Genomic DNA, 12757 nt, shown 5'->3' on the forward strand with positions numbered 1-12757 from the left:
TTTAACCATCAAAGGCAGGCGTACATCATGGCAATAGGACTGAATCTATGAGGTGTATTTCCAGCATACTCCCCCCATAAGAAATACAGGAAAAAATCAACCCCAAACCATTACAAGAGCTTTGAAATGGTGTTATTTTGACACCTCAAAACTAGGTGCCACTCTAGCTGAAGTTATGACTCCACTGCTCTTTGTTTCCCATTGAGTCAAAGAGCTGTAGTCCTGTATTGAAATAAGCTGTGGTGCTTGGGCATTTTCCCTTTGTAATGCTTGCTAGCAAGGCAGGCTCATTCCAGGTGCATTCCAGGATGGATTTGGTGGTCAGGCTCTGAAAATCTGCCTCTTCCTCTCCTCCCTTAATGCCTTGTCAAACTAAATGGAGCCGCATCCCTCAGTGCTGCTCCCCTTAATGCGTTTGCTGCTGGAGGCGCTCCTCTGAGGTGGAAAGGAATAGTATCCATGGAAGGAAAATGTATGCGTAAGGAGATTGTGAGCTTTTTTTCTGTGTTTTCCGAAGGCTGTGCCCAGGTGGTGCTGTTTCCTGTAACAGACCCTGAGCTTGCTGGAACTCAAGAGCAGCGGATGGGCTTGTGCAATAATCAGCTGTGGCGGAGTTATCTGTTGGTCAAGGTCTCTGTAACTCCAGGGAAAACAAACCAACCCCACAGCACAAGAGGAAAATAGATTTAGGAGGAGAGGTTCTTAGGAATTCTATATATAGATATATTTATAGATATAACAGTATGTATAGCTCATTTTAAAATGGTCCTTAAGTGTTTGAAAGGAGCGATACCAATATTTCTGGGCTGGAAATTGAAGCAAAGTGATGCAGAAGTTCAATAGCTGGGTAAATGATGTTGGTATGAGGTCTGGCAGAAGGCAGGCAAAGAAGCAACTGTTAGGCATGGGTAGGCTTTGATTTGCACTGTGCAAAACCTGCTTTTGTTTCTGTAAACCCACTTTTGATGCTCTTTAGTAAGGACACAGTTCACAGCTCTGTTGAGAAGAGGTGGTTTGCTTTGCATTTGCCATGAGTCCCTGAATCTTGGTGGTGGTTGTTGGTGGCTTTCAGGGTGTGAGCAGGTAGGGAAGAGCCTTTACTCCTCCATCTGCTTCCTTGGGATGGAAGATAAGGTTTGGCAGCGGGGTGTGAAACTGGGAGAGAAGGCAGCAGCTTACATGTAGGCTGTGTCATCTAAAATACCATCTGACTTGGATGGATGAGTTTCTCATGTTAACTGCTTGTTTTGATCAGATCTTCAGAGTTGACAAAGATTTGCACAGTTTGCCCAAGATTGAACCAGTTTCGTGTCAGCCCACGGTGGTGCTGCTGCTTTGTGGGACCTGCCAGAGAAGCTGGAGCTGAGGATTGCAATGGGAAGAGTTTACCTTGGCCCACCAAACTCGACGGCAGCGTTTTGTTGGTGCTAGAAGCAGCTTCATCCCACACTGCAGCAAGATGCTTTAAAAGCAAATGATGTGGGGCCAGATCCTGTGTCCAGATTGCCTGTGAAAGTTTGAAATGGAGCTCTAGTAGATAACGGAAGCACTTGATGATGGCTCTGACCACACCATCTTGGGCCAGATAACTCTTAGGAGAGAATCATCCTTCAGGGTGAAGGAAGAAAAATCTGTTTGAATTTTCTAAAGCCTGGTTTCACCCAGGACGATGACGGAAAACTGTCAAATTGGGAGCTGGGAAAGATAGTGCTGTAGCATCAGTGAGCTGTAGCATAAACCACGTGTACTTTAGTGTCGGTGATAACTGTGCTTCTGAGAGGTGACTCCTCCTGTGGTAATTGGAGGTGAAGAAGAAAGGGTTTATCTGTACAAAAAGGACTGCTGGCATTGATACTGTGTGGTGTGCGAACTGAATGAATTGGAAGTAATTAAAATATTCAGCAAAAATTTCATGGTAGATATCAAAGAATATACAGGTCAGTTTGCTGGATCTTCAAATTATACTGTGTGAGATGAGTGCGTGTTTATTCCATTTATTAACTGAATAAATAGGAGGCCCCTTTTTAATGTTCTCGCAGAAAGACCAGGTCGTATTTACATGTGTTGCTCTAAAGTTCTACAGAACCAGGTTTTGATATGCCCGGTGCAGTGCTCGCAGTGAGGGGGATGCTCCTTGGAAGGGGATGGTGCTGTGGGTCCTCGTTCCCTGTGCCTTGCAAGCTGACCTCTTTGCATAGAGAATCCTTCTAATTGGGGGTATTTTCTTCCCTGCTTTTCAGGTGACCATTTGAAAGTTTGCTCCCAAGGCTACACGTGCTGCTCCCAAGAGATGGAGGAGAAGTACAGCCAGCAGAGTAAACACGACTTCAGGAACGCCGTTGTAGAGCTTAGCAATCACCTACAAACCATGTTCAGTTCTCGCTACAAGAAGTTTGATGGTAAGTGCGGAGACCTTGAACTTGCTTTCCTTGGGATCAGATGTAAGAAAACCCTCATCCTGTTGTTGCCTGTGCAGTTGTTCTGCTCTGCCTCCCGTTCGCTGGGAAAGTTCATGACTCGTGGCTCGGAGGGCAGAGCATGCCTTGTTTTGCAATCCCATGAGAGAGAAGTATTTGCTGCTTATGGCTCTTTGTTTCCCAAAGATCTTTCCTTCTGATTAATCCCTTGAAAAACCATTTTGCTCTTAATACAAGCTCGCAGTGAGTTTTGTTGGTACATCCCTGCAGTGTGTGTAATTGTAACGTGCGCATCTCGCAGCCCCGATCCACAAAAATGCTGATCTTTCCCAGCATGTTATGAACCAGCAGGATTTGTATCCATCTCACATAGCCTTTGGGGCTCAGCAGAGCAGCAGATTAAGCACAGAGCTGGTTTTGTGAGGAGGCCAAGGGTTCAAGTGTGATGCAGGGTCAGAAGGAAAATGAACAAAGTCTCTGCTGAGTTCCCATCCTTTGACTGGCATTTACTGCTGACTGATAAGCAAATGCCTGGTCCCAGTATTGTCCTCTGATCCACAGCAGTGTCCGGTCAGACTGGGTCTCCATAGGGTTTGCACTCATCTGAGGTCTGAACAGCATCTCTTGGTTTCACTGCTCAGCTCTTGGTTGTGGCAGTTCCCTTGGTGTCCCCGGTCACTGCAGCCCCAGCCCCTTGGCATGCCCCTGAAGGAGGAGCAGAGCATCAGGCTCCTGCCTGGGCTGTCCTCGTTGACTGGGGGATGAGGTGGTACCCACTGGCACATGGTAATACCTGACGAGTCAGGTGGACTGGGTTGCTGAGATTGTTCTGCTCGTACATCATCATCGTTGTCTGGTAGTAGAGGGAGATGCCACTGCGCAGAGTCTCTGGATGTTCTTCTCCCTTGTTTGGTCATTAGTTCAACATGGGTTTTCTATTAATATCGCAAAGTCTGTGCCTTGAGACCTCCCAGAGACCCCCTCTACCTGACGGCAGCAGGTAGCAGCCTCTTGCTTTCAAAAGGGTAAGTGAAAAAGTCTCTGGGTATGAAATGGCAGTGAGTCACAGTGGAATGATGCAATCGTCTTGATAGCATCTAAATCTGCTAGCTAAATATTTCCCTCTTAACCTCTGTTGTCTCTACCTGCTGGCACACCAAAGGGGTGATAGAGAGAAAAGCAAAGTGTCTAGACTTGCAAGCTTATTAAATGCAGAACAAGACACTTAATGAAATCCAGCCCATAGATAAGCCCTTTCAAAGAGACCAGAGGAGCAGCATCTGCTTCACCTTAAATGAACGACGAAGCTTTTTGAAATGCTGCCTTGAAAACAAAGCATGCATGCAGGGTGCAGTGTCTTAGCAGCCCTGCTGTGGTGCAGACACATGGTGAGGTGTGGCTGCCTGTTTGTAGGGCGAGAGATGGCTGCAGGGCTGCGTTTTGTTTTCTGTCTGCCCCTCACAGCTTTCCCTATGCTGGCCTTAGCCTCATCTTGGCCCTGGGAGTCCTTGGGAGGCAAATCTGGAAGGGGATGTTGTGATCCTATTCCCAGAAGCTGAATTTACTGGGCCCGGCGTGTCCCTGCAGGGTGTTTCTCTGCCCTGTACAAAACTAATGAAGGAGAATTAACAACCTCCTCAACCTAGTCCCAAAGCCTAATGGCTCTGTCTTTGAACATTTGCTAATATCAGAGCTGAATCTTCATTTGCTGCAGACAAAGCTGATTTAGGGAGTTTTTAATCTTACCTGGGCTGGAAGCAGAGATTAACTGATTACTGTTCTCCATCATTTACCTCTTGGAAGACTGAATCATGCCTGCTTCTCTCCTTCCAGCCCAGTCACCTGGAGGCTGAAGGCACACCTCCTCCAGCAGCACTCATGCTGGTGGCTGGGCAGGTTGAGGAGTCTTCCCTCTGAGGTCAGACCCTTCCATGACAGCTTTGGAGTGCCGAGCCCTGGCTAGTTGTGTTTGTTTAAGAGCCTGCTGTTGAGTGCTCAGCTGGTTGCAGTGTGCTGTTTCCTTCCCTCAGTCCTGGTGCTTGGTCATCAGGTCAACCATGATCAGTTCTGCCTTGCACGTCTGGGTTCTCCTCGTTGAATGTAATCCTTCCCACACTTCTTGGTGCAATGTGCTCAGACTGCAGGAAGGAGTGCATTGGAGGGGCTGAGCAGGCAAGATGAGTTACTGCACAGACCAAATTCTGCTCCATGAACTGGTCACTCAGCAAGGGGGATGAACACTCCTCTTGCAGTGTGGCACATCCCCATGCTGCCAAGAGCCTCTGCAGGATGCAGCTCAAGCAGCAAACTGCATCCTCCAGCTCTTTGGAAGTGTTTGTTATGGGTTCTCTGGCTGTTAATCTCTCAGCCTTGACCTTCAGGTTGAGAGGAGAGGCAGAACCGTGCTGCCTCCGTTATATGCTTGACCTTTGCAGCAGTTGCCGCTGCGGAAGGACAGTTGAAGTCCTTTGGGTGGAGGCTGGGATGCCCTGTGGCTTTTGGAGTGTTTGAATGAGCTGTGTGCCATTGGAACCGTTGCCAGAATTGCTCTGATCTGACACCAAAGCCATACAGAAATGGATTATCTCCTCTTAATCGGGAGCATGGAACAAGCTACTGATTATCCATCCCCATAGGGCTGACCAGAAGGCATTTCGGCTCCTAATGCGTAATGTGACAACGTCAGATCCTCCCGTGTGTGTTTGCTTTGCAGACACTGGGAGAAGACTGAAGCTTTGGAGTCCCATATCGTATGTAGGCTGTGTAAATATTTGCTTACAGTACAGCTATGTATGCTCCTGGGGGTTTCTCCTGTTGTAATTTAAACCACTAGCCTGATTCTGGTGTAGTGGTAAGGTATAGAGCATCAGCAGTAAGGGGAAGGCTTTTCTGATATAAAGAAAAGCACTTTGGGACTTGTTGGCTTCCCCACTGCGAGGTGTTTTTAGAAGTGAGCATCTGCTGGGTTTTATGGTGTACATGATCTCAGGTATGTTTATGGGCTTCACTGAGAAGTTAGTGCATGTGATTCCCTTGGCCAGGTAAGCATCTCCATCTGACAGCCCCAAAGCTGTGTGACTGTGGTGACACCTCATGCCACAGAAGCAGCTACAACAGTGAGGGCTTGAAACATAGCCCCCACACCACACTTCTTGCTTTGGGGCTTTTTTCCCCCTTTGGCTTGTCTCATCTTCACCAGGCAGTGCCCTCCCCTTCCCTCTCCCAGGTTAATAACATTAGCAGGATTAATGGTGACATTGAGGCTGCGTAAATGCTTGGTCCCATTTATTAAACTCGAACTTTCACCTCTTTTGCCCTTTGAGGCTGAAGTTTTCCATGCCAGGGGCTGTGCTGGCCAAGCAGTGCTTTGGGGAAGTTGCTCAGCTGTTTTGAGGAATTGGAGCAGGGACAGGACAGAGCCCATAACTCTTCCGCAGCGTTTCCGCTGTTCTCTTGCTTCCTAGATAAGATTTCTTGGTTTTTTTTTTCTTATTAAAGACACCTCCTGGATCTCTTGGAACACATCTGTTGTGCCAGGCCTTTTCTGGGGGCAGAAATGGTCTGTTTTGTGGGCTGGTTGCGGAGTGATTGGGAAGGCAGAGCCCAAGCCCTAGTGAGCAGGGGAACTGCCGAGTCCAGTGGCTGCTCATTCCCTGCTCCTGTGTTTCACAAGGGCTTTTGCTGCTGCACTTAACCCAAGTCTTGTCCCTTTCTTCTGTGCACTCTGGATTTAGGAAAGGCGAGTGAGCTTCTGCAGCCCTTGTTGTATGGGATATGTACAGGAGGTGAATGGGAGCTGGTTTGGCAATAGTTTTTAGTGTTCCCAATGCCCAGGCGACAGTGGGATTTGTGCAGAACCATACAGCTTGAGCCAGCCTCTGGGAAGCTGTTGAGTGCCAAGAGTCTTGTTTCTGATCTGCTCACCCTGACTTTTCCATTAGCGTTCAAGATAAAGCAAATCCGGAAGTGTAAAACGAAACCCCTTCAGGATGATGAGCGGAACGAAACCGAATCCAAGCAGCGGGAGCAGCCAGGGGTCCCCAAGACCGTGGTGCACCCACCCCTGTTCTGTGCGGGGACCAGGCAGAGGGCCTGGAGGGGACTCCTGTCCGTGGACCCTGTGTTTGTATTGGGCACAGTGGCCACAAATCAAATAGGTGTAAAGCACAATCATGCCATGCATCTTTAAACCATCCCCTTTAAAGGGTGCCCTTTGACTGTGAGTCTTGTGTTACTCCTGGGTGCATGAATTGGTTCCACTACTGGCATGTGGTTGAATCTCAGTCACCGGTCATGGGGGGCATTGGCCAAATACCCTCAAGCTGCTGAAAGTGGGGAGCAAAACCCCTCTAGAACCTCATTTCTGAGTGTAATTTTTGTTGTTCAGATAACCCCTGGCTTCCAGCCGCTGCTTCCAGGTGGGAGTTAGCAGGGAGGTGTGCCGGGACAGTGGGATACAGAGCAGGGAATGAGACAGAAGGGACCAGGGGAAGCTTTCCATGGTCTCCTCCCTGCAGGCAGTGTGGAGGCAAACGGTGACAGATGAGCCCCGCAGGTGCCCAGCCTGCTGCTCCTATAGTTAGAATTTGGCAGAGCATCGGGGCGCTCTGCCTCACCGAAATAACTGCCCTTTGGGGACCTTCATCTCACATTAACTTTTGGATTGGAAACTGCCTGCAAGAGCAGAGACCTGGGGCCTCATCCTGCCCTTGTGCCAGAGCACCCCGTGTCCATGGCACCCAGGACTGAGGGGTTGATTCTGACCTCTGCAGGTAAATCACAGAACCCCAGCCTGGTTTGTGTTGGAAGGGACCTCAAAGCTCCTCCAGCTCCAACCCCTGCCACGGGCAGGGACCCCTTCCACTGGAGCAGCTTGCTCCAAGCCCCTGTGTCCAACCTGGCCTTGAGCACTGCCAGGGATGGGGCAGCCACAGCTTCTCTGGGCACAGGGACACGGAGAGGGGAGACCTGGTGGACCTTCGATGCTTGCTGTGTGGTGTTCCCACTCCTGAATCAATCTGTGCTGTGGAGAGAGCTCTGCCGTTACAACCCATCCTCTGGTGTGCGTGCTGGTGGCAACTGCATCATTAACATAGAAACAATAGAGTGGTTTTGTCTACCTGCTGCCACTCATGTCTAAATGAAGGCACGGCCTTGTTCTTCCCTCTCCAGGCACCAAACTTCGTACCAAACAGGACAGAAAATGATGGGAAGATCCCTAAAATGTCATAGAAGAAGCAATCGCTGAGATCTCATCCTTCAGGCTTGGGGTCAGACCTGTGCTCACCCAGGGTAGGGATGGAGTGTTTTAGGAGAAGCAGGAGGGAGCAACCACCAACACACTTCCTTTAGTAAATCCCACTTGTGGGCTTTTGTTTGTGCTTTCCCACTCTCTGCAGCAATAATGAAGCACATTGTGTGCTGTCTGTGCCTGGAAGTTCGTTTGTTCGTTGTTTTTGTTGAAGTGGCTCCTCTCCATCTGGAGGTTTTTAAGGAGGTTCGTAAACCACTGTGGGTTTTAGCCCTGTTCATTGAGAAGGGTGATGCTTATGCAACAGTGATGGGGACCCCGCTGCTGGTTTGGAAGATGTGGGGAGATGCTGAGGTCAGGTTATCTCAGGAGATCTCAAAGGAGGATGTGGGGGGGAGGCTCCTGCCCTGTAGGTTTAGGGACGGGGGAGAAGGAAACCAAAGTTTGGGTTTTGTAACTGGGCAATGACTTCAGGAGTGGGCAAACCCACTTTGTGTATGGGTTTGGAGGCATCAGTCTTCTCCTGTCTCAGGTCCAAGCTGTTCAGATCACAGGTAAACTGCTCTTTTGGGTTATTCTGTTCCAAAAGCAAAGCTGAGGGCAGCTTGCTTTACACACAGGAAACATGCTTGATGCTCTCTGGTTACTAATTGCTGTCAACCAGTCAATGAGCCATTGTTTGTCTGTTTAAAATTAACTCTCTCTTCCTCTTTCTTGAATATAGGAGCCACCTCTATGTGCAAGCTAGGATCCCATGGATGATGCCTTTTGATTTGGTTGTGGTTTGGGCTCTTGTAGTAGGCTTGGTGGTAACCCACCAGTGCAGAGCTGGAGTGATTGCATTAGTGTTAAAGGTGCTGTAATGTCTTAGCATTTGGCTGTTTGCACGCTGGATGTACGAATAAGAGAGGTGGCCTTAGCTACAGGAGCTCTCTGTCCAAAGGTGAGGAGATGAGGGGAACTGAGGTAACGGGAGCAAGGGAGCCCCACTGTTCAGCAGCACAGGTTCTCCTCAAGCTCTTCAACAGCAGGAGGAAGGGAGGCTTGGAGAAATACCTATGTGTGAAATGTCTTACTGAGCGTCCCAGAAAGCTCCTCTGAATGTGGGGTATGCAGGAGGCAACCTGAAGGAGCTCACTTTCAGGTTTGGCAGGTGGGAATTTGGTGTGCTATGGATGCGGGTCAGCAGGCTAAAGCAGCTGAGGGGAGTCCATGTGTTTGAAAAGTCAGTTGAGATGGAGGAATGGGTGCAGTGAAAATAAGACACGGTGGGGGAGTGGAGGCACGAGCGAGCAAACAGAGGGAAAAGAAGCAGCAGCAGGGGAGGTGCATTGGGGAAGATGAGTTGTGGTCGTGAGGATGGAAGAACTGGGAATGATGAACCTGCTGCTTGGGGAGGAGGCAGCGTGCGAGCAGCTGCAGAAAGCCACTATAACTGACCCAGAACAGGACGTGTGAGTAGTGATGGTCCCTAGAAACAGGGACAAGGAGGCTGCGAAGTCAGCTCATCCTGCTATGTGGGATGGACCAGGAGGGGACCAAGGGCATTTCTGTTGTCACCGCTTTCCTAATTTGTGGAATGACTGCTATGTGCAGCAGGATGCAATGTGCTGCTCTTTGAATCACAGACACACTGTGTTCCCCTCCCTTTTCATTGGTTCTTAGTGTGATGGTGATAATCTCGCTCTGTGTGTTATCTTCTGCCCTGCTTTTTCGGGGTCCTGCCAGCCACAGCATCTTGGGCCCTCCAGAAACAAGTTCTAGAAATCCTGGTTTTTGGTGGCTGGGATGATTTTTTTCCCTATGAGGCTGCAGCCCAATTGTTGTTACTGTCTTGGAACCTTTCACTGATGAGGCAAAGTGTGGAGTGATGCTGTTTTCCCTCCCACCCCTCTTTAGAGTTCACATGTTGGGGCTGTTGCTGCGACACTGGCGTGATTTAAGCCTGTACTTCTTCAAACTGTGTGGAAGAGCTCTTCCCATGTCAGTAAGTGCTAACACATGTTTGAAAACAGGACAGAGAAACAGCTTGTGGATTCGCCCTGCCCTTCCTGAGTTCTTATTCAATAAATGTGTTAACACTGCGCCTGCATCGGTTTCCCAACACTTCCGGAAGAAGGTTGTTAAGCCATGGTTTGTTTTTCCCTGGTGGAAATTACAAATGCACTATATGCAATAGAGGAAGTGAAGGCATACTCAAAATAATGAGGCACACTTTTCCTTTGGAGTCAGTGGCATGGCTCCGGATGGCTTCACCTTTGAGGTGAGAAGAGCTGTGAAACATCTGTCTCCTTCCCTCCGCATCCCTTTTATCTGTGCATTGGCTTTTGCTTTGCATGGTAGGAACCAGCTGCAGGGTGGAGTTTGCATCCACACAGCGAAGGCGCTGGGATCATAGGATCAACCGCATTGGAAAAGACCTTCAAGATCATCAAGTCCAACCATTACCTCAGTGGTGCCAAGACCACCACTAAACCATATCACTGCGGGCCTCATCTACACAGGTTTTGGGATGGTGCCTTCAGGGCTGTGGCTCAGGCAAGAACGTTCGTCTGGGAACACGGATTTGCTGTTGTGGATGTGTTATGAACAAACCATTTAATGAGAAAATGTAATTAATCTCTGGCAGGGTTCTGTACATGCTAGAAAGCATAATTGTCTATGCAGACAAGCAAATTAAAGGTTTTGGTAAGACAGACGGTCCTTAATGACCCGTAATCTGGAAAGCATATTAAGAGGATACCTGAAAAGCTGGGTGGCAAATTAGCTGAAACTAATTAATTGTGTCCTTAAAAAGTCCCTCTTTGTGCTTGAGCCTGGTTTTTGTGTTTTAAGGTGTCTTTGGTAATCTCACATCTACCTGGTGTCTGTGTAGTCACTTTGGAAACCTCAAGCAGAATAAGGCCAGTTGAAAACCCAGTTCTAAAATGAAGCAGACCTGGTGCATGGGAAATGTGGCTTGTCCAGTGGCTTTGGGGAGCAGAATGGTGCGTGGTGGACCTGGTCTCCTTTTGGAGGGACATCAGCACACCCAAATGTGGCCAACAGATGGGAGTCTGTAGAGAGCACACCGGCTCAACAGCCTTGCTGAGTTAAGACCCTTTGGGAGTCTTGGGTAAGTCTCTGCCTTTTCCCCAGCTCAGTCTAGGTTGTTTTGATGCTGAGCCCTGCGTCCCTTGTGGTTTGTCTCTTTGCAGTTGCTGAAGAGGAGCAAGCAGGGTCCTGTGGAGCATTCCTGAAGATCAGGGAGTGCAAGGCGAAACTTTGCATCCTATGGTGGTTCGCTATGGATTCAGCCTGGGGCTTGGATGGAGGGGTAAAGGACATGAGGGCTATGGCCCTGCTGAGGGGCAGCCGGTGGTGGCAGGAGGCAGCTCAGCCCAGGAGGTTTTGCTGCTGCTTCCTTTGTCACCAGCAGGCGTAGGGAAATGACCAAACCTGCCTTTTGGTGAAGGTGGATGTGCCCCTCAATGTGGTCATCTAATTTCCAGGAGGTACCTTTGATGGGGATAGAACTGTGCCCTCCAGCAGCAGGCTCTCCTCATCAAAAGCCCTCTTGTATGATAACCCCACTCTTAATGTGCTATGAAAACGTTAGCAATGGGAAAACGTTGCATCCCTTCTTACTTGGAAGCTATTTTCGGATGAGACCTTTGGATCCAAGATTAAAAAGTGCTGGGTACAAAAGTGGAAGGAAGTGGATGTATTGTCTGGAGGTGGGATTTGCCCTCTTCCTCACAGTGGATGGAGTGATTGTGTGTAAGTAGCTTGTGTATTCACAATAGGGAAGAAAGAGTGTTTTGAGTTATTCTGGCAGTGGAAGCTGATGTTATGTGGAAGCACCTCAGGGAGATACTGTGCTGGGTTACTGGCAGGGCTGGTCTGCCCTTAAGATGCAAACAGGTAGTACATCTTATTACCTGGAAAAAGAGGAAATTGCCAAGTAACTATGTTATGGGTTATGTTTCCCACTGTGTTCTTTTATGGAAGTTGTTTTGTGTTGTTTGGTTTGGTTTTTCCAGAACTCTTCCTGCAGAAATACCATGTCACCTCCAGTCTTTCTTACAGTTTCATTATAATCACAAACCGGTTTGTGTTGAAGGGACCTTAGAGCTCCTCCATCTCCAACCCCTGCCACGGGCAGGGACCCCTTCCACTGGAGCAGGGTGCTCCAAGCCCCTGTGTCCAACCTGGCCTTGAGCACTGCCAGGGATGGGGCAGCCCCAACTTCCTTGGGCAACCCCTTAAGTGTTGGGCATTGAAATTCTACCCTGAAATCAAACATGTTAAAATAATAAACAGGGCCCAATGCTGTAGATTGCCCCACTGTAGATTCCTGCCTTTTCTATCTCTGAAAATTAATTGCATTGGAAATGTCATCTCCCTTTGAGCATCAAAGACCATAGCATCCATAGGGTTTATTTTGCAGTAGTCTTTCTTCTTGGTGTTAGGAAAGGTTTTGTGGCTCTGGTACCCTCTCCTGCACTCATCCTCCTGGGCATCACCACAAGGTATGAGATGGCTTTGCATCTGCAGGGCTTAGGTTGGGATGGGTTGAAGCTGTACAATGGCAACTTGCTCCTGTATCAGACTGGACCAGAGCTGGCTGAGCCATGTTACCCCACACCTGCTCTGTGGTCCGTCCTCTCTGTGTACCCCAAACATCTCCCCCCACTCTGCACTTAGGAGAACCAGGGAGACCTTCAAGCCATGTGCTGCTCCTATGGGTTAGTTTGGGAAGCCCTTCCCAGTGGTGTGTTTGCTGACAGAGGGGCCAACCCTTGTTCTGGGAGTTTAAACAAGATAACTGGAGGGCAAGGAGAGCCTGCCATCCCTCCAGATAACAGCATCTCCGAGAGCACCAGCAAACTATGGTTTGTCATCTGTGAGAAATGTTTGCCTTTGACAGCTTTTCACAGGAAGCCTGTCAGAGTGATAATTTAATGAGTACAGATTGCTTGCAACACAGCTGTAAAACGTGCTTTTACAGTGCTGTAAAATAAGCAACCAAGGCCTTTGTGTGTTTGCTTTGTTTGAGAACAAGTCAGCTTCTAATACAAATAAAAGGTGGTCATTTATTTTACCCAGC

The 12757-nt window shown here is 48.8% G+C and overlaps 1 protein-coding gene across 2 annotated transcripts in view; it reads left to right on the forward strand.

Annotated features, from left to right (window-relative positions):
- The window catches only part of GPC4 (glypican 4), a 65631-nt gene that overhangs the window by 26376 nt on the left and 26498 nt on the right, over positions 1-12757 (forward strand). For both annotated transcript variants that reach the window (XM_061353230.1, XM_061353231.1), the window contains exon 2: positions 2241-2399. In XM_061353230.1, the coding sequence (XP_061209214.1) occupies positions 2241-2399 (159 nt within the window). The remainder of the gene's footprint in view (positions 1-2240; positions 2400-12757) is intronic.

Source organism: Neopsephotus bourkii, unplaced genomic scaffold (assembly GCF_033783945.1).
Source record: "Neopsephotus bourkii isolate Nb327-2 ecotype Australia unplaced genomic scaffold, CSIRO-AGI_Nbou_v1 NB_668, whole genome shotgun sequence".
Lineage (NCBI taxonomy): Eukaryota > Metazoa > Chordata > Aves > Psittaciformes > Psittacidae > Neopsephotus > Neopsephotus bourkii.